Genomic DNA, 25,004 nt, shown 5'->3' on the forward strand with positions numbered 1-25,004 from the left:
CAATCGATACTCCTCTATCTATTTTATCCGATTTGTTAGAATTGAGGAAAACTTGGGCATTTGATAACAAAAATGAGAAGGAATAATATACTGGCACCAAATAAATATGGCGGATGATTCTGACTTTCGTCATCCCGAAATGACACAAATTATTGGCGAACTGTCATTTATGACGTCGACAAATTTATTAGATTGAAAGCGGTTGCTTGACAACCGACAGACAGACAAAAGGTCCAATACTACAACTGACAGAAATGAATTCCCCTAGAAAACTGGAATAATGCCTATTGGGCAGATTAAACTTGATTTTAGGTGATTTTATTCGATGTAAAAGGGAGATGAAGGGGAGCAATCTAATTTTACACTCATTGTATCTTTTCTCTCTGAAGGCGCACTTCCCAATTGCTCTAATCGAAATTTCAGGTGATGAATACAAGATATTTAGGAAAACTTAACACTTGATTTTATCTGAAATTGAAACCATATAAGTAGCTATAATCTGTTTTGAAATTTGGATATAGCAATTAATAAATAAAAAATGTTGCGAAAAGACGAGGCCATATGTGAACAGTCAAATTTTTGAATCCATTAATTTTGTGTTCGACATTTAGTAAAAGATAAAAAAAAATTTAGTTTGATGTGATATGATTAGATATCGAGCACCCGATTAAATAATGCGGTATCTTTAGATATATTTTTCATCAAACAATATTCAAATATCAGAAAATTTTTCAATCGTGCTAAATAAGGAAACATAAACAGATTGTTTATGGCACTTTCCATAATCTTTTCGCGCTTCAAAGGTGACTGACATTAATATACAACGTAAAATTATCAGTGAACGATGAAAAAACAAACACGAAACTCGTTTACTTTGAGGGAGATAAACGACACAGAAAATACACCACAAACTTAACGAGTGGAGCATTTTTTGTTCATATATATCTCGGTTTACAAAGTTTTACGACGTGTTCCGATTTATAACGATCTATCTTTTATTAGTTCAATCTCCTCTTTCCAAGTTCTTCTTGGTCTTCCTTTTCTCCTTTTTCTTCGTGGTGTCCGCTTTAGAATATGTTTAGATATTGAGTTTTTGACATTCTTTACACATGACCACACCGGATTAGTTGTTTGGCTTTAATGTCATCGATTAATATGTGTCTACTTCCCATTACCTCCTTTATTCTGTCATTTCTTATCCTGTTTTATCTGGATTTGTCCGCTGTTCTTCCCCATATTCTTTTTTCAAATTGAACTTGATGATAAGAACTTTGGATGTGTGTGGGACGTTTGAACTACAGTTATTCCCCTCATTTTTGTTAGTAATAACTCATATGGGAGGTTAAGAATCTTTATGCCAATTTTAAATCATTTGCTGCAATGGTTTCTTTCATATATTTTGTATTACCTTCGCAATCTGATTGGAGATCCTTGATACCCCCAAAGTTGCTACAAACCGCCGAGGACTTTGAGTCTTTATTTATGTTTTTATTATTGGATTCGATTGATTTTGGATAACCCTGACCTTGTTACCTCTACAGAGCTTGTACTGGGATTTTTTTTGGACGGATTTGGCTCGCGCGAGTGTGTTTGGGGTGGTTTGGCTGACGATGAAGTTGACCTGGTTCCCTCAGAAAACATGTAAAAGATTATTGGGTAATGAATTTCATCTTATGACTAGACGAAGGCAAAGGACTACATTGCTAATAGATGACTAAAATTATATAAAGAAAAATATTTATCTCAAAGCTATAGATCATCTATAAGACTTAGAGGGATGATTCTATTAGTGATAAATGTCAATTATAGATAGTTTTATGATGGTGTAATAAATTATTTACTCTTGTTCTGTGTTAGACTAAATTTATAGAACTTAAATGGTTTTATATGAAAATTCAAAATATTTAAGATCGTTTTGAAGGTTTTAGCACTATAGAATTATAGTTTAGATTGTTTTTTATTACTAGGAAGAGTATTAGACTCTTTTATTTTTTTATTAAACAAAAATAATTCGGTTAAGGTTGTTTGTTTGAATTTTCATCCGTTAAAAATTTATCCGGAACTAATAGATCATTTTTTTTAAGTCGATCGCGTGTCGTTGTCGGTGTTGTGACAAAGAAACGGCATTTATTCATATTTCGGTCATACAATTAAGTAAATTTTATTGGTCAATTTCATGTTCCAATTCCCACGAAATTAAAACAAACATTTGTGACATTTAATTTGGAAAATATTGAAGATGAATTAGTCTGTTGATAACCGGATATTAAAAGGAAACAGTCACGATTAAACATCCGAAAAATTTAGAGCAAGAAATATGAATGCTAGTAATTTAATTATGATTTTTCCAGAATAATTGAGGTAAATATTATAATCGAAGCAATATGAATATCAAAAAGATAATGATTTGATTTACGCGCCAGTCAGGATCTAATTTACTTAGACCTCGTACGTTATATAAAATATATAGTAGATGGAATAGTGCGAGAGATATAGTCTGGTCAAATTAGACCGAAAAAGTAGCGATAAAATAACATATATGTATTTCCATAGAGTTGAATTTTCATGTAGTCTTTGGGATTACTTTTAAAAATAAGTTACATCGCTTTCATATGGGATACAAAAGTTGCTCAAAGTCAAATATCAAAAGATGCTTATGAATTTTTGTTGTAAATAGTAAGTTTTATCGAAAAAATAGATAAGATAAAAATTGTAAACCATAAGATTATTTAGAAAAAGTGTTTTTATACTTTTTTAGTCATTTTTGAAATATCGCAGCTCTAAAAGTTATAAATACATATATAATATGAACGTAAAGACTTCGTCCAGCATTTATTATAAGTAAAAATTGTTATCCAGGTCTCTTCTAACTGCTTCCAGTCTATCCACTAGAAGTTGAATAACTGTCTGCTTTATACACAAACGCGCATGAAAACGCCTATCCCGTTAGGCATCCACTCCCGTACAAGTCCACCGATGGATGCTAAACAGGACATTTCACCATCCCCTGTGGTTCCGACATACCTTCATCGAGTTTCGCTTCGAGGTTTAGCGCTTCCTCTCCCTCTAATTCCATGGGAGATTCCGGGAGGTCTTCTCTTCTTGTTAAGGTTGAGCTCTGGTAGTTATAAAAACTTGTTATAGCATTTGACCACTTTCTAATTTTCTTCGGCAAGAAAAGAACTAATCCGAGTGATCCTTCGTCTTCTTTATAACTGTTCCCGATGTATAACATATTTGCTTATGAAGTACGGAATTATCGTGTCGGGTAGTTTGATTTGAATCGAGTCCTACAATGAAGCAGTCACAAAACCATCATGAGGATCGAAAAGCCAGTGAACCTCGTACTAAATCAGGACTAAATGAATACGATTTTCGTTAAAAAAATGTTGCTAATAGAAATAAGAAGTTCGAAGAATAATTTATAGTGTTACTAATTTTTTATTCAAAGCAACTCACGCTCATTTCGAAGACGTAGCAAAAGCTTCTTTAGATCTCCATCAAAACTTTACTCTATGGAGGAACTTTTTGTTATTTCATACGTCTATTTTGACAGAGCAACTGGACATTGTGAATTAATCCTAATAAAACAAGTAAGGACTCGAATAAATTAAGTAGTTTGAAATTTAAATCCCAAACATCTCGAAGACTTCCGGTTGATAAATAGTTATAACAATATTTGATCATCGTATTATGTAACGGTCTTGATTACGGTAAGTTATGTCGCTTGGACATTTGTTTATATTGTTTATTTTTTTCTCAAGCACCTGTTAATTATTTACCTTGCGCCACCTGATATAGTGTAAATATGCCTGTCGTAAATCAGTGTTAAATAGAAAACAAACAAACGTACAAGTGATATTATTAAATCAAAATGGTTCACCAGGTAATTGGTGCACAAGAAACAGGGTGATTAACGTTATTAGTATTCATAAAGATAGAAGAATTCTAGGCATTTTCAAACTAATGACACGATTGGATAACATTAAAAATATTATTATCAATATCCGTAAATCTATGCATTAATGTTAATATTTTGAATTCATTAGCAAGAATCGCCTAATTCAACTACTACGTCTTCAATTATTGTATAATATTCGTTAAAGTTTTGATACTTTGTATAATGTTTTACATTCACTTTGCCTGCAATCAATCAACATAAAGTATTTTGATTTTTGTACCTGCACCGTTTATATAGTTCTATTAAAACGAACGCGCACTATCTAGGATGCACATCCAGTAACCCCGGAAGTTCTGGATGCTCGGAATTAAATAAAACAACAATTTTGTTGTTCCTTGATGTTCTGTCACAAATCCAATTTCTGAACGCAACCATAATATTTGACATTTGACAACCAACTAATATGTAGATTGATAAATCTTAACTTTTGTCACAACTTAAATTTCTGAACGCAACCATAATATTTGACAACTAACTAATATGTCGATCCATCCTCCATGTCGATCGCTACCCCAGACAAAGAAAGCTGCTAGATGCTAGATGCACGAGAACTTTTCTCACTTTGATTAAATACAATTAGAGAGAAAGATCAAAAAAATAGTCGTATATCAGAATTGCGAGCAATCGTCAAAGAAAAATACAAAGGAAAAGATGTCTTGATCCCGCTTATACGATGACTCCAACATATTTACCATTCGATTTTAAACGTTTACAATTTCCGGTACGTCTGGCCTTTGCAATAACCATAAATAAATCGCAAGGCAAGTCGTAAGAACACCACAAAACAAAACAAAAAATAATTTATCGGAAAGCTTTAGATTGATTAACAGACTGTATCATAACTGTGTTTGTTGATATCAAATTAAAACCTTATAAATAGCCGGTATTTCAGGAAAACTCTGTTTTGTAAGTAAGCAACATCATGTGTAATTGATCGAAAATAATAATTAAACTTCATTCATATCGAGTATTTTTTTTAATTGGTTTCAATAAAAAAGAAAGAGATTCGTTGGTCCAAGTTTGGTAGGATAAAAACGATTCTTGTAAGAAATTTGGTTTGTTTAAGTAGGCCCTGATATAGGAATAGCTCCTCTGCAGCGCTGAAGTTGTGGTGGTTTCGTTGGGTTGTGTTTGACTAACTATTTCTAACGGTAGATTTTGTCCGAATGAAAACGAAGTGAAGCTTGTAAGCAAAAACGGTCCTTCTTGTTTTTTTTTTATTTTTGAGGGGTTTTATTATTTTTTTTTTTGGATTTTGTGTTTTTTTTGTTCATTTTGATTCATTTTGGGGCGGGCGGGTACAGCTGCGGCTGTATTATTCCCTATCGTCGGCCATTTGGCTGGAGAACCAGTTCACCAGGTTGCAGAGAAACCGCAGAAAACCTGCAATACCGACGATCAATGTTTCAATAAAAAGAGGATTCCTTTGTTTGTTTCAGTTTATTTTATACAAAAGTTTAGGTCTTTCATTTATAGATTGAGGCAGTACGAAGACTACCGGCTCAGCTCGTTTTACATAAAATAATTGGAAAGTTAAAGTAGATTATCTGAGGAAGTCTTTTCGGATATATTAGGCAACCCTCGTATGTTCTAGGTCCCAAATTAAATAGAATGAGTAGTTAAAATATTTGCTGTACACATTATTTGTCAACCTTTGTCGCATGCATACTTTTTCTGAAGCATAACATAAATCCATTGTTTTGGTATGTACGAATGCATCATTATTTTCTTAATCATTATTACAAGTGATGAAACACTTGTAATATTGTAATGGAAATATAGACAGCTCGTGAGAAGTGTACTTCACATTACAGAGAGAAATAGTTGACTTCTTCCACATCAATATCAATACTATTGAGAAATATCGAGGACTCTTAAATGCAATGGAGTCAATACCGTTCGAGAGCCGTGGCAAATTAATCGGATGGAGCCCTTTCCTTCGCAATATAAAGAAACTCAATAAACGATAAAGTTTTATTTTTATTTCATAATAAATCACTACATAAGGAGGTTTATAAAACCCTGTTATAAATATTGATTTTCTAGTAACTTTTAGTTTAAAGAGCGTACTAAATGGAATCACAATTTTTGTTTTAGTACAAAATGTTTTCAAGGTTTCTGTTCAGCAAAACTGTCAATGACATCAAAGTTCAAATTTTGGACTATGGAATGCTCAATGGATAGTTTCGTAACCCTTTTTTGTCCCATAGAATATCTTGAATAAGTTTTTATCAATTTTATTTTTGAAAATGATCGCTCGCTCTTGTCAAAGGTTGAAAAGAGCGGAAATCTTATAGAAATAAAAATATTTTTTATGATTAATAAATCAGCAAGTTCTTCTACAAAAAATGCCGTTTTTATTTCGTGTCTAAAAGCGGATCGAAAACTGAGAATTGTTTCAAAGCAACGTTAATTTAAGTTTTGTAAAAAAAACACATCGCTCAATAAGTCGTGTGACTAACTAAAAAAACCATATTTCTTTGCCAAAATCGATTTAATCCATCGATGTACTCTCCTTCAAGAGCAATACAATAATTCCAACGCTTCTCTAACTTCTGGATCCTGTGCTTGTAGAAGGATTTGACTTTCGCCTCAAAATAAGCTTCAGTTTCAATAATTGCTTCTTCATCTGAGTTAAATTTCTTAACATTTTTGTGATATCAGCGAATAGCCAGTATTCACTGGGGGCCAGCTCTGGACTATACAGTGGATGAGGAACCAATTCGAAATGTAATTCATTCAATTTAACCATCGTTGCCATCGACATCTTCGACATTTTTCCTTGATTTTTGCATTCAAACGATCCAATAACTCTATGTTGTATTCGCTATTGATTTTCTCTCGCTTTTGAACATAGTCGATGAACAATATTCCATGCGTATCCGAAAATATTGAATCCATCACCTTCCCAGCTGACTGTTGTGCCTTTGGATGCTACGGACGTGGTTCGCCGGCTGCAGTCCATTCAGATGATTATCGTTTTGATTCCGAAGTGATCCATGTTTCATCTATTGTCACATATCGACGCAAAAAATTACTTATAAACATGGTTAAATACTGTTCCGAATCATCAACAAGTTGTAGTTTTTGATCCACTATGAATAAACGCGGTACCCTCTTTGAAAAAAGCTTTTTTATGAACAAATGTTCATGCTTAATTATAAACACTCTGTCTTATGATATCTTTACGGCCTCAGCTATATCTCGCAATTTCAATTTACGATTAGATATAAACAATTGTTGGTCTTTTTTGATGTTTTCTGGACAAATCACCCCAAATGGACGACCAGAACGTTCATCATCTTCGGTGTACTACCACGTTTAAATTCAGCAAACCAATAACAAATGGTTTCTTGTTATGGAGGTGAGTCCGTAAAACATTTTTGAGCCTTTGCTGAGCTTGTACAGTATGTTTTTCATCAAGAAGCAATGATTGTTTTGAAAAAAACAACACGTGCATGTGACAGTTAGTTTTCTATATCACATAAAAAGAATATAAGATTGGAAGGACGAACATTATGCATTAATTGTATTTTGAAAATGGAATTCCAAAAAATAAAAACACTAAAGTTGTCATTGAAAAAAATATACGAGTATAAGGAATCGCTACTGCATATTGATTATACAGTAATGCTTCAAATTGAATGTTGAAATTGACAGTAATGAGTACTGATTGTATTTCCTAGTGTGAATGAACGGCGACAGTTTTTTTTGTATGTATTTTCGTTAATATTTGAAAAATCACAACACATGTATAAAAAAATATTGGCACAATGAGCCGTACGTAATTCGAAGTGGTTACGAAAATAAATTGTAAATAACCTTGTTTTTTTAAATAGATACATTGAACATGGATATTGATAGATTATTTCTAGATGCTGACAATACTAGCAAAAGTCAAAACACTTATAACTAGTGAAGATACGAGAAAAATATTTTTTAGACGACGCGATCTGAAAGTTGTTCCTTCTGTATTCATTTACACACCGAAAGTTGCGTTTTGACTGTTCCATGTAGTGAAAGTGACAGTTCCGTACTGCAAAACACTTTCGGAACGCTCTGGAGTAGACAATTTTAACTTCAATGTTGACAGTTGACAGTTTCACTTCGATGATTTTGCATAACCCCAAATTTTTAATTTTCTGAAATTATTTGTTTTATCCGAAGTTTTGTCTAAATTGATGACTAACAATGAATGATGATGAAAAAAAAACATCAGCGATGAAGAGTTACTCGAATCCACTCCACTTGATCTCACCGAAGAAAGCAATGCGGCCGTTCTTAATTCGTTGCCGGATAAATCTCGTGCAAGGTACGAAAAACAATACGAGCTCTTTATGAAGTGGTATCACCAGAAAAAAATTATAAATGAAATGTTGATAATTCTCTATTATTTATTTTCTTTCATCAGTGTAATTGAAACAGTTTTGGATCTTATGCGTCGTATAAAAAATGTTGTGTACGCCACGTCTGTTGCTCGCAGACTCGTCCAACAAAGTAGCACTTTCAATCCTTGGCATACAAATAACAACAATAAACTGAACGTTTGACATTCAATAATATTATTTACCACTCACGATTTAGCTTAGACTATTCATGTTTAACTGTTTAACTGTCCATCGCAATTGAATCAAAAAGTTTTTTACGATGCGCGTTGATAAAGTGTGGAAGTAGATTTGAAAGGGGTGTTGTCAGATTTTTTTTTTTCGAATTGTACCACTAAACCTCTGCCGTTGCTTTACCGTTGTTAGTTGAGACCTTGAGAATGAAAATAATTTTTACGTGAAAACCGTTTTCTCGCAAGTGTTACAACGTGGAAAACCTAATCGACATTTTCGTATAGAAACGTTTCACATCGGCAGAGTAGCCATTTAATGTTGTACTAGGGTTTTACTTACAACTTTCAGGCTCTGATCTTGGGAACCGTTTCGAGCCGTTTTTATGTAGCTTGGACTAATTGTGGAGTTGATGATATAAATCTAATATTTTGATTATCAGTGTTAAATAAAGAATAAAAGCAAGAAACCTATAAGCTGGAATATAAAACAAGTGGGTAGGACATCAATATTTGGGAAATTAGAACCTGACAAAAACAAAAAAAAGTATGGTAACTATAATTTAAATGGGATTTTTGAGGAAAATAAAAGAGATCGAATTAGAATAAGAAGCTACAACTATCCAAAGAAATAAAGCACAAAGAAGACCAAAACTTGGGCATCCAGATGCAACAAAGTTCATTCGATTCGGGAGAGCCTCAGGAAACTTTGTGAATAAAAATTATGAATAAGAAAAATATTTTTTGTGAAGAGCATTTTGAATGGTTGAAAAATGAAAAATTTATAACATAACTCGCAAATATTACCAGGAATGAGTTAAATTATACTACCCGTCATGGGTTTTCGAGGTCGCTCAACACGAATATCACGAAAGAAAATGTCTACGACATACCTGGTGCACTTCGTTGCTAAGTGATGAAAAATTCCAAAGTTTTGTGCTTTATTATATCGACCAAGCGAATAATCTTGATCTAAAGCCTTTACTCACATTCAAACGGGATTTTGAACAACGACTTTTTCATTTATAACCTTTCATGCAAATCATGCATCATCCTTGTTCATGTGACCACTTTTAAAACCAGAGAACAACTTCCTGGGGGACTAATAATAATTAAACAACAATCGTGTTGAAGAGTGTTCGTAGAAACTGAAAATTTTCTTTTAAAGCCAATCACTTTCATAAGTAAACCAAAATTGATTTATTTGGAATCTGGTGCTGTAGATTTAACCAAACACAGAGGTCTAGACTAAATGATTTATTCATATAAATCGATTTCCAATGCAGAAAATGAAATGCCGGACAGTTATGATCAATATAGTCAACCCAGGTATGGATAATGAGTAAGCCATCCAATTTCGTTCTAGTATTTAGATCGAAATTATTTAAGATACTTATAATAAACAAAGTCGTTTTAGTTACTAAATTATTGATTTATATACCGTACCTTCGTTGAATGTAATTTTGTTTTCGCTTGCCGTGCTGCTACTTCTTGTCGATTTGGTAGAATCGTGCTGGAACTTTCGTCGCGGGGTCGATTGACTAGAGTATGGTAGTTTGTTGCAAAACGATTTTTGTTGGAAAGTTTTCGATAATTTCGGAGAATTATTGGTAATGTGTGATTCTTCGCTATCGCTTTGTTCATCTGTAACAAAATAATTTACAAATATTGGTAGTGAAGGAGATGTGTGAAATGTATATATCCAACTTCATTCATAACGACCTAACCTAACCCGGTAATACTTGACTAATTCTTAGCTAATTAAGGTAACTAATTTGGTTAATGCTTATTTTATTATGTACTTTGACCGATGGATACATAAGTATTCGAAAGCTTGGTAATATATTAGACTTAGTACACGTTGGTGTTTAATTTTACCACAATCCCACTACGAAAAATGACTTACATATATTCTTATTTTATTTATTTATGTTCATATATTTGCTCCAAGTTTTCTATTGAAACTAACATGTGGTAGTTTCCAAATTTTCAAATACGAATATCATGTTATTTTCCAACTAGTGCTGCTTGCTTCTTGGTGCTGGAAAATTTGTCGATTAATCTTCAACAACAGCTTTCCGACTATTTGTGACGTTTGTTTAACAGACAATAATCAGGATTTCCACAAAATTAATGTTAAACTGACTAATCTAAATAGTTTCGAGGTTATTTAGAATAAATTCTGATTTACTGTTACCCAATGCAACCTCAATGTTGATCGTCCAATTTAAATAAAATAATATCTTCCCGAGTTTCGTGTATGGAAGTCATTATTTCGATGTATATTACCAATAATAATGTCTGTTTGAGTAGAAAAATTACCGGAAGTAAAATTTTTATACGTTCGAACGTCACCAAGAACACGCTACGATAAGAATGTCCTATATGTATTTCAATAAAAAGTTTATAATGGTCAGAGTAGAGATTTACCTCCAAATTATATATACAAGGTAAAATAAAATCATTTGTTCCCAGTATATACCACCCATCGCTCAGTATGGTACCAGATAGGCAACTTCGAGTCTATCCTCTTCACAGGCTCCACGCATAGATGTCGCCACTGATTCAAACGTCAAGTGTGAAAGTTATTCGTTTCTGGATTCATCGCAGAATGATTTAAGCTTCATAAGTGATACAGCTTAGAGCTCTAATTGCTGCTTGATGATCTGTTTGCGATAGTTCTTCTTCTTGCATCAATTGGTATGTAGCTCAGGCTATGGTGTGGTGTGGTGATTTCACTTGCTTCTCATTTTTCTCAAAGCTCAACTTATTTTTGAATATTTATGACTTCTCAATCAGGTTTCTAAATATTGAGATGTTTGTCCTATGTAAACAGCATCACACTTAAGAAATCTAGTTCTTCAATTTTTTGGTGTTTTAGATCTAATACTAACCTCTTTCATGTATGTGAGAAAACGTTGTCAATTCGACTGACTCCTATCGAGATATTTTGAGTCGTAGCACCAAATGAAAATAGATTTACGTAAAAAATGTATACGATTTTTTTTTGTAAAGCTCTTTATGAGCTACATTTTTTGTTGGAAACTTGAGAAGATATTCAGTAAAATTGGTATAAAAAAACCTTTCAGGATAGAGCTTCTCTAGTTGAGGGCAAGAATTTCAGCAAAATGGGGAGTTCATCTTTCTGAAACTACACCCGTTTAATGTAATGAATATTATAGATTTTAAACGCTTGATGTCTTTATAATTCATAGTTGCATTGTGAGCGGCCACGGAGCCGTTGAGCACAATCGCCTTCAGATAGGCTTGTTCTGCCCCACTTGACATTACCAAAGGCCGATGTCCTTTGAGAAGCTGATCAGGTGCTTTGGCTTGAGCTCTTTGAGGCTTGCCCAAGTGCTGGGTACTCACAGATGACGTGGTCTGCGGTTTCGTCCTCTTCCATATATCAGCGGCACTCCCGATCGTCCGCGATGTCCATGGTGTAAGATGGTGTCTTAGATGACAGTATCCGGTTAAAAGTACGGTCGCTATTTCGATTTCGCGCCTATTTAGTTGGAGCAGTTGTTTGATGTGAGACGCACAAGGTTCATCTAAACATGCATTTGCTTATTTCGTGCTAGGTGTCTCTATTAATCTCTGTCGAGCCCGTTTTGCAAATAGCAAACGTTAAGTGACGCACTAGCAGCACTTTTAACTACACCAAGGTTAGGTTCTGAGCCCCTTGGTGAGTTCGCCGATACCAGACTGGCGAGTGAGTCCGCCTCGTCGTTACCCGAGTGACCGGGCACCCAAACGAGCTGGATCTTGCAGCCATTACTCCCCATATTTTGCAGGACCTTCTTGCACTTCAGTACTAGACTAGAGCACATCTTGTCGGCCGTTATGGCTTGTATGGCACCTCTACTATCTGAGCAGATTAAAATTACTATTGCGTCTATTGAGCATTGCGCGTCCGTATTCCATCAGCGAATATCTCGGCTTGGAAGACGGTAGCGTACTCTCCAAGCGGAATTGATTTGCTTACTTTGGGATGTCTTCCGTAGAAGCCTGCTTCAGACAAGCCAAATCTCCTGGAGCCGTCTAAATAGCGGGCTTAGTGCCAGATTTTTGCATGGATATTTGATCCAGTCTGCAGTTCTTTGTGGATGTTCAGCCTGTAAGCCATTCTCATGTCTAGGATTACAAGGACCCTAGTTGGGGCTATACGCAAGGACCTTGTGATACTGGGAGACGCGAGGCGCTGGACTCTGTCCTTGTTGTCAATTTCTCCGTAGAGGGCCACCACAAGATTTGACCATTGAAGCCCATGTATGCCTCCCTTCGACTTCGCCGTTGCGTTTAAGACCTTCTTTACACTGTCGTTATAATTATTAATAGCCGTTTTCTAGAACTGTCTTTTTTCTGTATAATTGAATTTTTGTAGTTTTATTGCCTGTATTTATGGGCAGAGGCAGTTGTAAGAAACGTTGATGTGGCGCTTTGGCAATTGTCATTAAGAAATTTTCAGAATTATGAACGCCTTTTGCACCTGCGCTGTGTATAAAGTAATAAATAATTATTATTTCTAGTAGTAACCATTTCATTTCTAATTATTCTTTCTGGTATTGGATATCTTTTGGAAACATTTAATTAACTAAGAGTAGACGCATTTCGAATATTGACTAATTTATTCAGTTGTACTGATGTGACGACATTTAGTAATACTATATTTATCACAAATAATTATAGCACAGGCATTAGGTTATTTAACTTTTGGCAGACGTTTTATTTACTGTTGAAAAATGAAGTCACACATCAGAGTTTTTTTTTTCCTTTTCCCCTTGTCGTCCACAATTTGAAGAATATCAATATTAATGAACTTGGTGGAAACTATTTCAGTAGAATTCCCCGATTATACGAAAAATTTAAAACAACAATTCTACATCCATTTGATATTAATTTCATTGTGTTAGATTTTATTCAGGTTTAGCAGACGTAAGACGTTATTCGATACTGTGTACCGTTTTCAGAATATTTTGATTTTAAAATTATAAAGTAATAAACTATGCTGGTAGGGTTGCCAGATCGCCAAACCGAATAGTCAGACAAACCAACTAGTTGAAGCGGACATTTTGGTAAAAAGGACTGAACACCCTAGATTATTGAGGATCATGTTAAATTCTAATTAAATATAAATAAAATCGAATGCCAAATCAGTCCAAATATCTTATTATTCTTAGGCCATCAGTTGCAATTAAATATTTATCAACATTTCTTATCAACTTCTAATGGAATGCAAATGCACAAATGAGTTACTTCCCACAGCAAAAGAAAATAAAAAAACAATCCAAACAAAACAAAACAATGTTGGCAGAAACCTGATTACACGTCAAATGTTTTAAATCAAATTCTACAATTCTAGAAATTTTAGTTCAGTGACATAAGTTAGTTTGTCAGTAGTGCCTACCTCCTCTAAGTCAGAAGTGTCACTGCCTGTTGACAGAAGCAATTATTGAGCCCCAACTTTCACAAATAGCCTCTTAGACAGGTGTAGTTAATATAAACTTTAAAAGCTTAATAGCTAGAAGATATTTTTGTTTAAAATCAGTAACCGCAAGTCTAAATAGATATTTCAAGTCTAGAACATATCCATCAAGAATACTTGAGCTTAGTGTTTCCACTGCAACAACTGATTATATTCAAAAAACAATTGGTTTCTGTCAACAGAGGGCAGTAAAGTATAGCCACTGAGGTTATTATAACAAAAACACGAATTATTATTTAACTTTTAATTAGAAAAACTAACAAAAATGACATGAAAATTAAAAAAGCAACAAACCGCCGCCATGTTACGTTCAGTACTTGATGTTGACATTTCACACATGGGGAGGTCTTTATAACAAATAACATGTAACCAGAATGCGTAGCGCCATCTACAAATTATAATCTACACCTAATTACTTCAGCTGTTGCAAAATAATCTGTTGTTTTCTTTTTAAGACGCGAAATTTCGTTTTTGCGAGTTGCAGCCTAATGTTATATAGGGCCAATCTTTCTGCAGACCTCTTCTTCGTTCTGAGAAAATTAAGGCTAATAACATAAAATAGAATTCGGTTAGAGTAGAATACTCAGCTATTGGGTGTTAAGAACCCGTTACGGTTTTAGGTTGTCACTAGATTAAAACATCCTCCAAATAAAAGGTTTATTGATTTTTGGTCAAATATATAACACAACGTGGTGAGAGAAAAACTACTAGCTAACCTTACAATTAATACATCATGTCGCGCCAAAAGTGCCAATGATGGATCATTGACAAACTGCATTGTTGCCAACTCTATAATTTATAAAATCTCAACATTGGGGGCCTTAATATGAAACAAACAACAGTTTGTGTCCCGGAACGGCAATACATCTAATAGCTTAGTGCCCTTACTCATTTAACTTTGAAAAACTGGATCGAATACTGATGAGACTGGATTTTTGTGAATCGTTACAAGAAACGAAAGTTCTCAGTACATTTTTTCAAATATGTATCCGTTTTATCGATGGGGTCTCATGATGTTCACTTGAAATTTTAATTAATATTGAAAAAATTATGTTAAATACTACTCGGTACGTGTACTTAGCATACTCCAAATATTTATTAGTTTTCTATCTGCCCTAGAGACGGGATCAATTTTTTTTTGAAACACCTTGTATATCAAACATATTCATGAAAATATTCACAAATCATTTTGTAGGAAATATACTTTGTAATATTACTTAAAATTCTTGAGAAATTTTGGTCATGAATTGTATAATTTATATATTAAGAGATGTCCAAAAATACATCAGCAACACATGGTAATTATGCGCATGTGATTTAAACGATATCTTTTTATAAATAGACTTTGTATTTCGACAAATGCAGTGCGGAAGATTATGGTTTGTGTTACGAAACGTTAAAATTATTGCCAGGTTTGTTTTGCGAACTGTTTTTTCAGTCTGTACAAGTTGCAAAAATCTGTATTAGTAATTTCTATATATGTAACCCAGAAACGAGGTTTTTCGAGTTTTTATTAATTCTATAAGTTCCCTGTCGAGATTCTCTCTTCTTTTTTAGCATTGTTTTCGTTTTTCTGCTCGATCCTGACTTTGTTTCAATCGAAAATACCTGTCTCAACACGCCGACAGATATCGTAAATTGTTTTTCCGGCTATTCACATTCTTACAAAGTGATTTACCATAAACAATTTCTTCAGATCTTTTTTTTTTTCTTTTAGATTCATCATATTTGAAACTAAACTTCTAATAGAGATGTAATGCTTATACTTGGGACATTTGACAGCTGTCAAATTAAGATAAACAATAACATTCTCAGTCAACGCCTACTTGCTAAGCTGTATAAAAATGTACGCCTCCCCACACCCTTAATGTTATTACATATATTATGGAATTATCCAGTGGTAGATTCATCAGCTGGTTAAGTAGGCGTAGCCTTGGGCGGTAGATTTTAAGAGGCGGCAAATTAACAAGATTTTATACATTATAATTAATGATTTTACGATTTTTACCGTCATAATGTATTTCAAGTTATATTAATTAAATTTAAACTGTACATGATGGAAATGTTATTTGGTTAAATCGAGGATCTTACACCTCAAACTTCCATTGATACATTGATTGCATGTACCAACCTAATCTAATCCATTATAATACAAAGAAACAATAATTCTAGTTCAAATTTTTCCAAGTATTCGACAGCTGTTTGTAACATATTATCATTTCTGTCTTTAAAAATATTCAGTCTTTAATTTCTAAGAAAATTGTCGAGTGCATGTATGAAATAAACGGTAAAGATTTAAACTGCCAATTAAATATTATTGTCAAATCAACAACAATCAAAGTTAAACTAATAAAGTTATCATTAATAGACCATACGTTTTAAGAGATCATAAAATTGAACCATAAAGCGTTGTAAATGTCATTGGAAGTGAATAAATTTGAATATATTAGTAAGGAGCATGTCTAAGACTGAGCCGCACACATTTTACTAAATCTATTTATAAAAGTAACACCAATTGCATGAAAACATTTAAAATCACATGCTTCAACGTCAATAGGTTTCCGACACTTTTTTTAGCTTTCGACAATACGATTTCAAAAATAACTTTAGTAGGTATGTATAAACTCACGTGGTATTTCGAGTCACGTTTTTTTTTATTTCGATCACATACAGAGCTATCTTATTAGTACTCTGTGATTAATGAAACAGTACGAATTTTATGAACCGAATTTATTTGAAATGGGAAATCCAGTGGTACTCAAAATTAATTACTCTGCAACTCTTTAACTTAACATTTGGTACGATGTATGAGACTTTTGAGGCCGATTCATAAACTTTACTTTCCGTTTGCGAAAAGAGATTCATTAGTCTTTCAATTATCTTCAATAAGATTGGTAAAAATGCAACAGAACGATATTTACTAGTGTAAGTAGAAGACGATCAAACTAATCTTATGGGATTGGGAAAACAGGGAAACCTAGAAGTACTTGGGATTTCCTTGGGCTAGTTTATTAGCTTGCAAGCAGGTATAAAATAAAATCTAGGAATGCTGAAATGGGCGGAAACACAGCTAGATCATATTCAGAGGTTAACACTAACAATGATGACGAAGAACAACAACTACTATCCTGTTGAGGAAGATACCAGCTCTGCGAGGAAATGAAGACCTAAACAGAACCAATTTCCACTCTCAGTGTATTGTAAACGTCTAAAACAAGGTGCTACACTGTCTAGAGTCTTTGAAAGAAGCTCCGAGTATCGATCTGAGTCCAGTAGCCGATGTTTTCTAGTACATCGATAGCTGTACCCAGAATTAAACCAGAGGGACATTATTTCGAAAAACTGTAGAAAGAAGTAACATTCAGTTGGAAAAGATACAGGCTCCGCGAGAAAATAAAGTTATTGAAGACCTGAAGGAAACCATTTTCCTCCCCTATCGTACTGTAAACGTCTAAAACAAGAAGCTACACTTTTTAGAGCCATTGAAAGGAGCTCCAAGTATCAATCTGAGTCAAGCAGTTGATGTCTGCTAGTACATCAAGAGCTGTACCCAGAATTAAACCAGAGGAAGATCGTTTGAAAAAACTATCTAAGGAAGATTTGAAAAGCAAACATCCAGTTCAGAAAGATAGAAGCTCCGTGAGAAAATCAGGTTATTGAAGACCTAAACAGAACCAATTTCCTCTCTCTGTTGTACTGTTAAAGTCTAAAACAAGGGGTTCCAATGTCTAGAGTCATTGAAAGAAGCTCCAAGTATCAATCTGAGTCAAGCAGTCGATGTTTTCTAGTACATCAAGAGCTGTACCCAGAATTAAGCCAGAGGGACATTATTTCAAAAAACTGTAGAAAGAAGTAACATTCAGTTAGAAAAGATACAGGCTCCGCGAGAAAATGAAATTATTGAAGACCTGAAGGGAACCATTTTCCTCCCCTATGGTACTGTAAACATCTGAAACGAGGGGCTACTCTGTCTAGAGCCATTGAAAGGAGCTCCAAGTATCAATCTGATTCAAGCAGTTGATGTTTTCTAGTATAACAAGATCTGTACCCAAAATTAAACCAGAGGAAGACTAGTATCGTTGAAAGAAGCTTCAAGTAAATAACTCTATTAAGTTAGGTTTATTAACACCGACAGACAAGTGACAAATAATAGACATGACTTCGTGGTGGTTGACAGAAAAGTCAATTCAGACCTTCTCTACATACCGAACACTCATAAAGTTCTTAAAAACACCAGGAGAAACTGGCCAAATATGCGGATCTCGCAATTGAGATTAAACAGATGTGGCATATCGAAAATGTAGAAATCGTCTCAGTTATTACTGGCGTCGTGTTTAATTGAATAGTTGCCACATAGTGTGCAAGTTTATTGTGTGACCTGAGTCTAATCTGTTCGATACTTAGTATCCAGGATTGATAAATGATACCGGGTCTAAGCTGAGTAGTGCATAAGTCTTTCACATAAATAATAATATAGTAAGGACGCGATTTGAGAAACTACAGGTAATTCGCACTTGAAGAATAATAGACAAAAACGACGAAACCTTGAATACAGCTGCTCATATCTCAAAAATGTGACATAATCTTTGTATACTAAACTAAGGTATGCTTCTGGAATCAAGACAAAATCGCTGGTTTCATATTAAGTAAAATCGATTGGGATATTTGAAAATCGTTTTTCTTGTCGAATGTTGTGATCATTTTCTTCGTTTTCTTGAAGACCAGTATGAGGAGGAACCTAAATTACCCGTATATCTTCTCCATTTGGTTCTACAATTTGCTTCCTCTTTAGTCAGTCCGCTTTTTTCCAGGTTATTTGCTATTTCTCTATTACATTTCCTTGTGTCTGATTTTTACCTTCTTTTTTTGGTGGTTTCCTTTCCCCATATCACCTTAACTGTTCTGTCCTCTTTCATTCTCTTGTGTCCAAACCATCTTAACTGTTGTTAGATTTTTTAGACCACCATTTCACCCCCGCTATTTGTTTCATTATTTCTATTTCGCACGTTATTATTTTCTACTCAATTTGTCTGTTAGTTTCTAGGATTCGCAAACATACATCAGTATTGGCAGTAGTTCTGATTCGTAGATTTATAAATAAGTATATACAGGGTGTCCCACGACGAGATAAAACTATCTGTATATGACAAAATGCTCATAGCAAAATCATGAAAATTTCTACGATTGGGTTTTTGGATACGATTTTTTTATCTAAAATATTTTCAAAGATGACCGACTTCTACCGGAAAATGTCAGTACACTTTTGTCTAAAAACTTTTTTCGAAAAATGTATACTTTTTGAGTTATTAATTTTTTTGTGAAAAATTTGACTGTTGCAGACCCTTATAAATTATTTTTTTTACTAGGATACTCTTAAAGATATGAAAATGGTTTCTGTTTGGTTGCTTTTAGTAAGGTCAGACGTATTTGAATCTATGTTGAAAATTTTTCATCTTATACAGGGTGTGTATAAAAAGTGTTCAAAGTTTAACTTGATAAATATCAAATATCTCTATTTTTTTAAATAGAACCACCCGGTTTCTTCTATTTTAAAGCATTTAGGGGTAAAAAATAAGGCAAATTCATGTATAATTTCCTATACCTAAACCTTATCGTTATCCAGATAATAAATGTTTTCTGTAAATTTTTAGAGATGCAGGTGTGGTCTAAATTTTATTTTGACCCGTTGATACAAGCAGAAAGAAATAAAAAAGTATTTTTCTTTATCTTGTTAAGGTCTGTAAAAAAAATCAAATCAAATTGTATTTACTAATCCTATTCCAACTTCCAATTTAATAAAGAAGATTATGCAAATTTGCTTTTAATACATGGTGAATGTGACAAAGTTGTTACAAGAATATGTACTTTAATTACTGCAAGATATCCAGATAGACCACAACCATACTCGCATACAAAAGAATCCTCAACAATTTGAAGCTATACGGTTAATTTGAAGCAAATATTAATCGAATTAAACCAATTATTGACCTGCATCTGCATCTCTAAAAATTTACAGAAAATATTCAATATTTGGATAACGCCAAGATTTAGGTATAGAAAAGTATACATGGATTTGTCTTATTTTTTACCCCTGAATGCATTAAAATGGAAAAAACCGGGTGGTTCTATTCAAGAAAATAAAGAAATTTGATATTTGTGACGTTTAACTTTGAACACTTTTTATACACACCCTGTATAAAATGAAAAATTTTTCAACATAGATTCAAATACGTCTGACTTTGCTAAAAGCAACCGAAAGGAAACCTTTTTGATATCTTTAAGGGTATCCTCGTAAAAAAATAATTGATAAGGGTGTGCAACGGTCAAATTTTTCACAAAAAAGCTTTCAGACAAAAGTATACTTAAATTTTACGTAGATTTTAAAAACGTATTAGTATACAGGGTGTTACATACAAAATCACAAAGTTACAGTCGGAAGTCGGCTATCTTTGAAAATATATCGATACTCAAAGTCATGTTTAAAATTGAATCGATTAAAGAGATATTGTTTTACAAATATAATCGATTTATCTAAAGAGCCATTCCGCCTCTGTAACGATAATACATTTTTCAGTTCATTTTAAAAAGATCAAGTGTTTTGAAGACATTTTTCTTTATATGTTGCGTTTGGTTAAGAAATCCTGCTAGTTAAATCAAATGCATAACATTATCGATCTCGATTGAACTTTGATCTCCAAACATTTATGTTAGGAAACTTTATGTTATTGCGCAATGAAGGACATTGTTTGATAACTTGATATATTTTGATTTTAACCCTATGAACTCCAAATTTGGATACAGATATTTAATATACCAGCATATCGAAAAGAAATGGTGTACATTGGCATTAAATATAACATTTCATGGTGTTAAAATCTACTTTAATCCTGGAAGCTAAATATACAGTGAGTCACAAAATAATTTTAATTTATAATATACCAGGTTCAACTAGTGCGCAACCTCTATCAGAAAATCAACGCTGGATTTACTTGGGGACATTCAGAACGGCCGCAGGAGTTGCAAGACGGAATATCAGTTGGCGGAAAGAGGATCAACAACCTGCGCTATGCCAACGACTCACTGATCATTGAGTCAACCATACCAGCAATAACAGAAATTATGACCTGTTATCAGCGAAAACTATGGCTTAAAAATAAATAAATCCAAAACGAAAATCTGAAACACTGAAAAATGCGAAAGCGAAATACGCCGTCGTCTGACTATGGCAATATCAGCGACTACCAAGTTAAATAAAATATGGAAAGACAAATCACGAATATAACGAAACGAATACAACGAAACTCCGACTTTAAATAAAGCAGATAAAAATCGAATAGATGCTTTCGAAATGTGGATTCATAGACTACTCTTACGAGTATCATGGACAGAACACCGAATCAACGTGCAAGGCTGCTAACCAAAATAAACAGTTGCAGTACCTGGGACAAATAGCTAGAAGCTCAGGAACCATGGAACGATGAATCATAGAAGGGAAAGTAGTAGAATGCAAACGCCCAAGAGGCAGATCTCCAACTAGATTGCAAAGGATAGGTAATAAATGCTGAGTCAAATATAAATGGTGTCACTTCGTCCTTTGAAGGATAATGAAAATACGTAATCTCCTTTTAGCTCCATACATTTTTCCCAACGATGTTCAATGAGTTCGTTACTTTTTTTATAATAAGAATCGTCAAGCTCCTGACATCACCTCTTCATTGTTGAAAAATATTTGACCACCAAGCCGTTCTTTCAATTCTAGAAACAGAAAATAATCCTAGGTGCATGAGGTACCAATTCAAACTTGAATTCATTAATTTATGTGAGCTGGTGCATTATGTTGATGGAACAACACTTTCTTCTTAGCCAAATGCGGTCGTTTTCGCTTTATTTCTTCGCTCAAACGTTGCAACAAGTTCGCATAATACTCGCCGTTGATAGGTTTTCCTTTTTCAAGACAGTCAAAGAAAATTAACCAACGCGCATCCCAAAAAACCAACACCTGCAGATGGAACGGTCTTTGTAGTCTTTGGAGCTGATTTTCCCTTTTCAGGCCATTGTTTTGATTGTTATTTTGTTTTGGGCCTGAAGTTATAGACCCACGTTTCATCCATGGTTATGAATCAGCGCAAAAATTCTGCTTTATCTCTGTAAAATATCGCCAAACATTCGATGGAAACAACGCTGTTTCTATTCCATTGTGAGCAAACGTGTTCCCCTGAATTAAATACGATGAATTTGTTTTTTTTTTTGGGATATTTAATTGTGCTTCAATACTTCCTGTAAGTATTTTCAATAGATAATTACAATTTATGATAATTTTCTTCAGAATGTCTCTTTATGGCAAACCGTTTCCTTAGCATGTACAAACAATTTAAAAATCCACATATCTCCTAAACCATAAATTTTATAGAGTAATTTTTTGTTGAAAAATCGATTGAAAAACTCATTTTTGCTATCTTTGGTTTGTACAGGTTGTCCCTGTAAAAGTTGCAGATTGTTAACCAATAGGCTTTAGCAGCCCCTGGCCTTTATATAGTAGTGTAGGATTATTTATTCCGTCAAACATACGTAATTATCCATTGAAAATTCATAATGTTCGAATGTATAATTTAGAAAATATACCTCTGATTTCGAAACTTTATAGGCCTACAACTCAGAAACGAGGGGCCGTATAAGAAATTTTTTTCCATGAACACCATTTTCGCCGTCTACTCACTCCCGGATTTTTTGCATCAAGTCCCGGAAGACTCGCTATGATAGAACATAAAAAAAAACAATTTTGAGTGATTGTTATCCACTGAACCTTGTTATTAAAACTATCTGATTCCGGTCCTGATTTAAGTTTTTTTTGTATATTTCTTTGATGTTACAAAAGTCATAGTGTGATTGATTACTGTCATATGGTGATAAAAATTCGTGCTTCGAGTTGGTTAATTACACCCCATGCATTTGGAAATTATTTCAGAAATGTTTCATTACAAGTAACATGATATTAGATTTCCTCAGAGTTGATAACAATTTAGAATTTACAGCTGTTATCACGTGATGTATTTGTATCTTTAATTAGATTCATTAATATAAATAGCATTATCGATATTTATAACCATAAATCAGTGACGGAGGCTTTTGCATGAGAGGCAAATAAATATAACTTATTGTAACGGAAAAGAACGCATATTTCTGTTGTCTCCAGGGTTGCCAACCGTCCCGGATTTCCCGGTACAGTCACGATTTCCATTCGCTTGTCCCATATCCCGTCGTGTCTGCTCCGGCAACACGGATTGTCCCAGATTTGCGAGTTGAGCAGTGAACATTTAACAGGATTCTTAGCTACTAAATCGAAATTACGTTAAACAATCTGCCTTCAGGAGAGGAAGTTTGAAAGAGCTAGTTGAGGAAGCTGGGAAAAAATGGCAAGAGCTTGTCAAATAAATACCAACTAGATGATTGTCATTAGTAGCAAACCTTGAGAAAATTTCAAAATTGTATCCTGTTCTAGTTCGTAACTTCTCTATTTGAGAGACGATTGCCCAAATGCGTTGAAACAACTGCTAGGATTAAAAGATTTTGACCAAGATCAACCAGAAACATTTGATCACTGGAAATCGCTGAATATCTTCATTTTCTTGCTGATATACGCGCCACCATGGAAAAACCAAATAGACTTCTTCAGAAAACTGAATTCTTTGCAATTATGAATCGATCAAAAGAGCAAAGTCTTACTAGGAAAAAAGAACCTTTTGAGAATAGCCAAGAATCAAGGAGATGTAGACGTATTTTGCAGTTTCCGGTTTCTAAATTTGCCACTATTCAGATAAGCATTTTGATTTCAGCGACGATACTCCTTTAAAGAAAATATCTTATCTATCCACGATAAAGGTCTAACTCTAAAAACCTTATGACCAGCATACTGAATATCCCTTTTTATAAGGTCTATGTCGAGAGGGTATTTTCTCACATGCAGTTCAAATGGACGATGTCCAGAAATCACTGCAGCGTGGATTTGATAAAATCCGAACTTCTCATAACTTCAAATTTAGAGATGAGTTGCACTGTTTCTTTGTCTAATTTTAAACAAGATAAGGGCTTGATAAATGGTGCACGAGGCTAAAAAAATATCAGTGAAAAACGTAGTTGTTGTCTTTGATGTTCTATTAAAATATGATGGTGAAGAATTTATACCATAAGTTACTCTTCGACTAATTCTCAATGCTCCTCACGTTAACACTACTTTAGTCGATTTTAAGAGCGCACGAAATTCATCATATAACGTTGCCATGTATTTTTCATCATGTATTTCAACTAGATTTTTTGGTATCAAAGGTTTAACCATCTCACTGGCAAATTGCTGGCAGACTAATGGCAATGGCTGATTTCTTAAAAGTTAATTAGTTTTATTACCTCAAGGTTTGACATTTGTGGTGGCAGTAAAGTACACGGAGATGAAGTCTGGTTCTTTTTTTGGCCCATTCCATATCACTTTACCATGACCAATAATATTCGCTATTATGTATATTTCCATAACGAAAAACAAAACACTTCACAATTGCACTCCTTAGTACACGTTTTTATATTCAAATTCCCCTCCAAAATTGTCACAAACAAGATATCTTCGTGTGGTTTATAGATGATAAAAAGACCTTTGACGAAGTGCAACACGAAAAGCTCATAAATATTTGAGATGGATGGTGTTGATGGAGAAGATCTACTTATAATTAAGAAGCCATACGTTCGTCAAGGATGTTTTCTTTTACCACTGTTGTTTAACATATATTCTCAAAAAGAATTTGGAGTCAAATTTATTGGCTATACTGACAATGTTGATGATTTTTGCGATGATCTCCAAAATATCATAAATTATGTTAATACAGTGGGACAGGAGATGGGACTTAATATAAATATTGCTAAGACAAAATGGTCTTCAGCTCCCAGCTATACATCAACGCGTCACTACAGATAAATGAACGTTTAGAGGGTCTCCAATTTTAAATACCTAGGAT

General features: G+C 33.8%; 1 protein-coding gene across 2 annotated transcripts in view; it reads right to left on the reverse strand.

Annotated features, from left to right (window-relative positions):
- Positions 1–25,004, reverse strand: part of LOC130898381 (uncharacterized) — a 55,140-nt gene that overhangs the window by 24,630 nt on the left and 5,506 nt on the right. For both annotated transcript variants that reach the window (XM_057807632.1, XM_057807633.1), the window contains exon 2: positions 9,963–10,160. In XM_057807632.1, coding sequence (XP_057663615.1) covers positions 9,963–10,160 — 198 coding nt within the window. The remainder of the gene's footprint in view (positions 1–9,962; positions 10,161–25,004) is intronic.

The sequence above is a fragment of the Diorhabda carinulata genome, chromosome 10, assembly GCF_026250575.1.
Source record: "Diorhabda carinulata isolate Delta chromosome 10, icDioCari1.1, whole genome shotgun sequence".
In the NCBI taxonomy this organism is placed as follows: Eukaryota; Metazoa; Arthropoda; class Insecta; order Coleoptera; family Chrysomelidae; genus Diorhabda; species Diorhabda carinulata.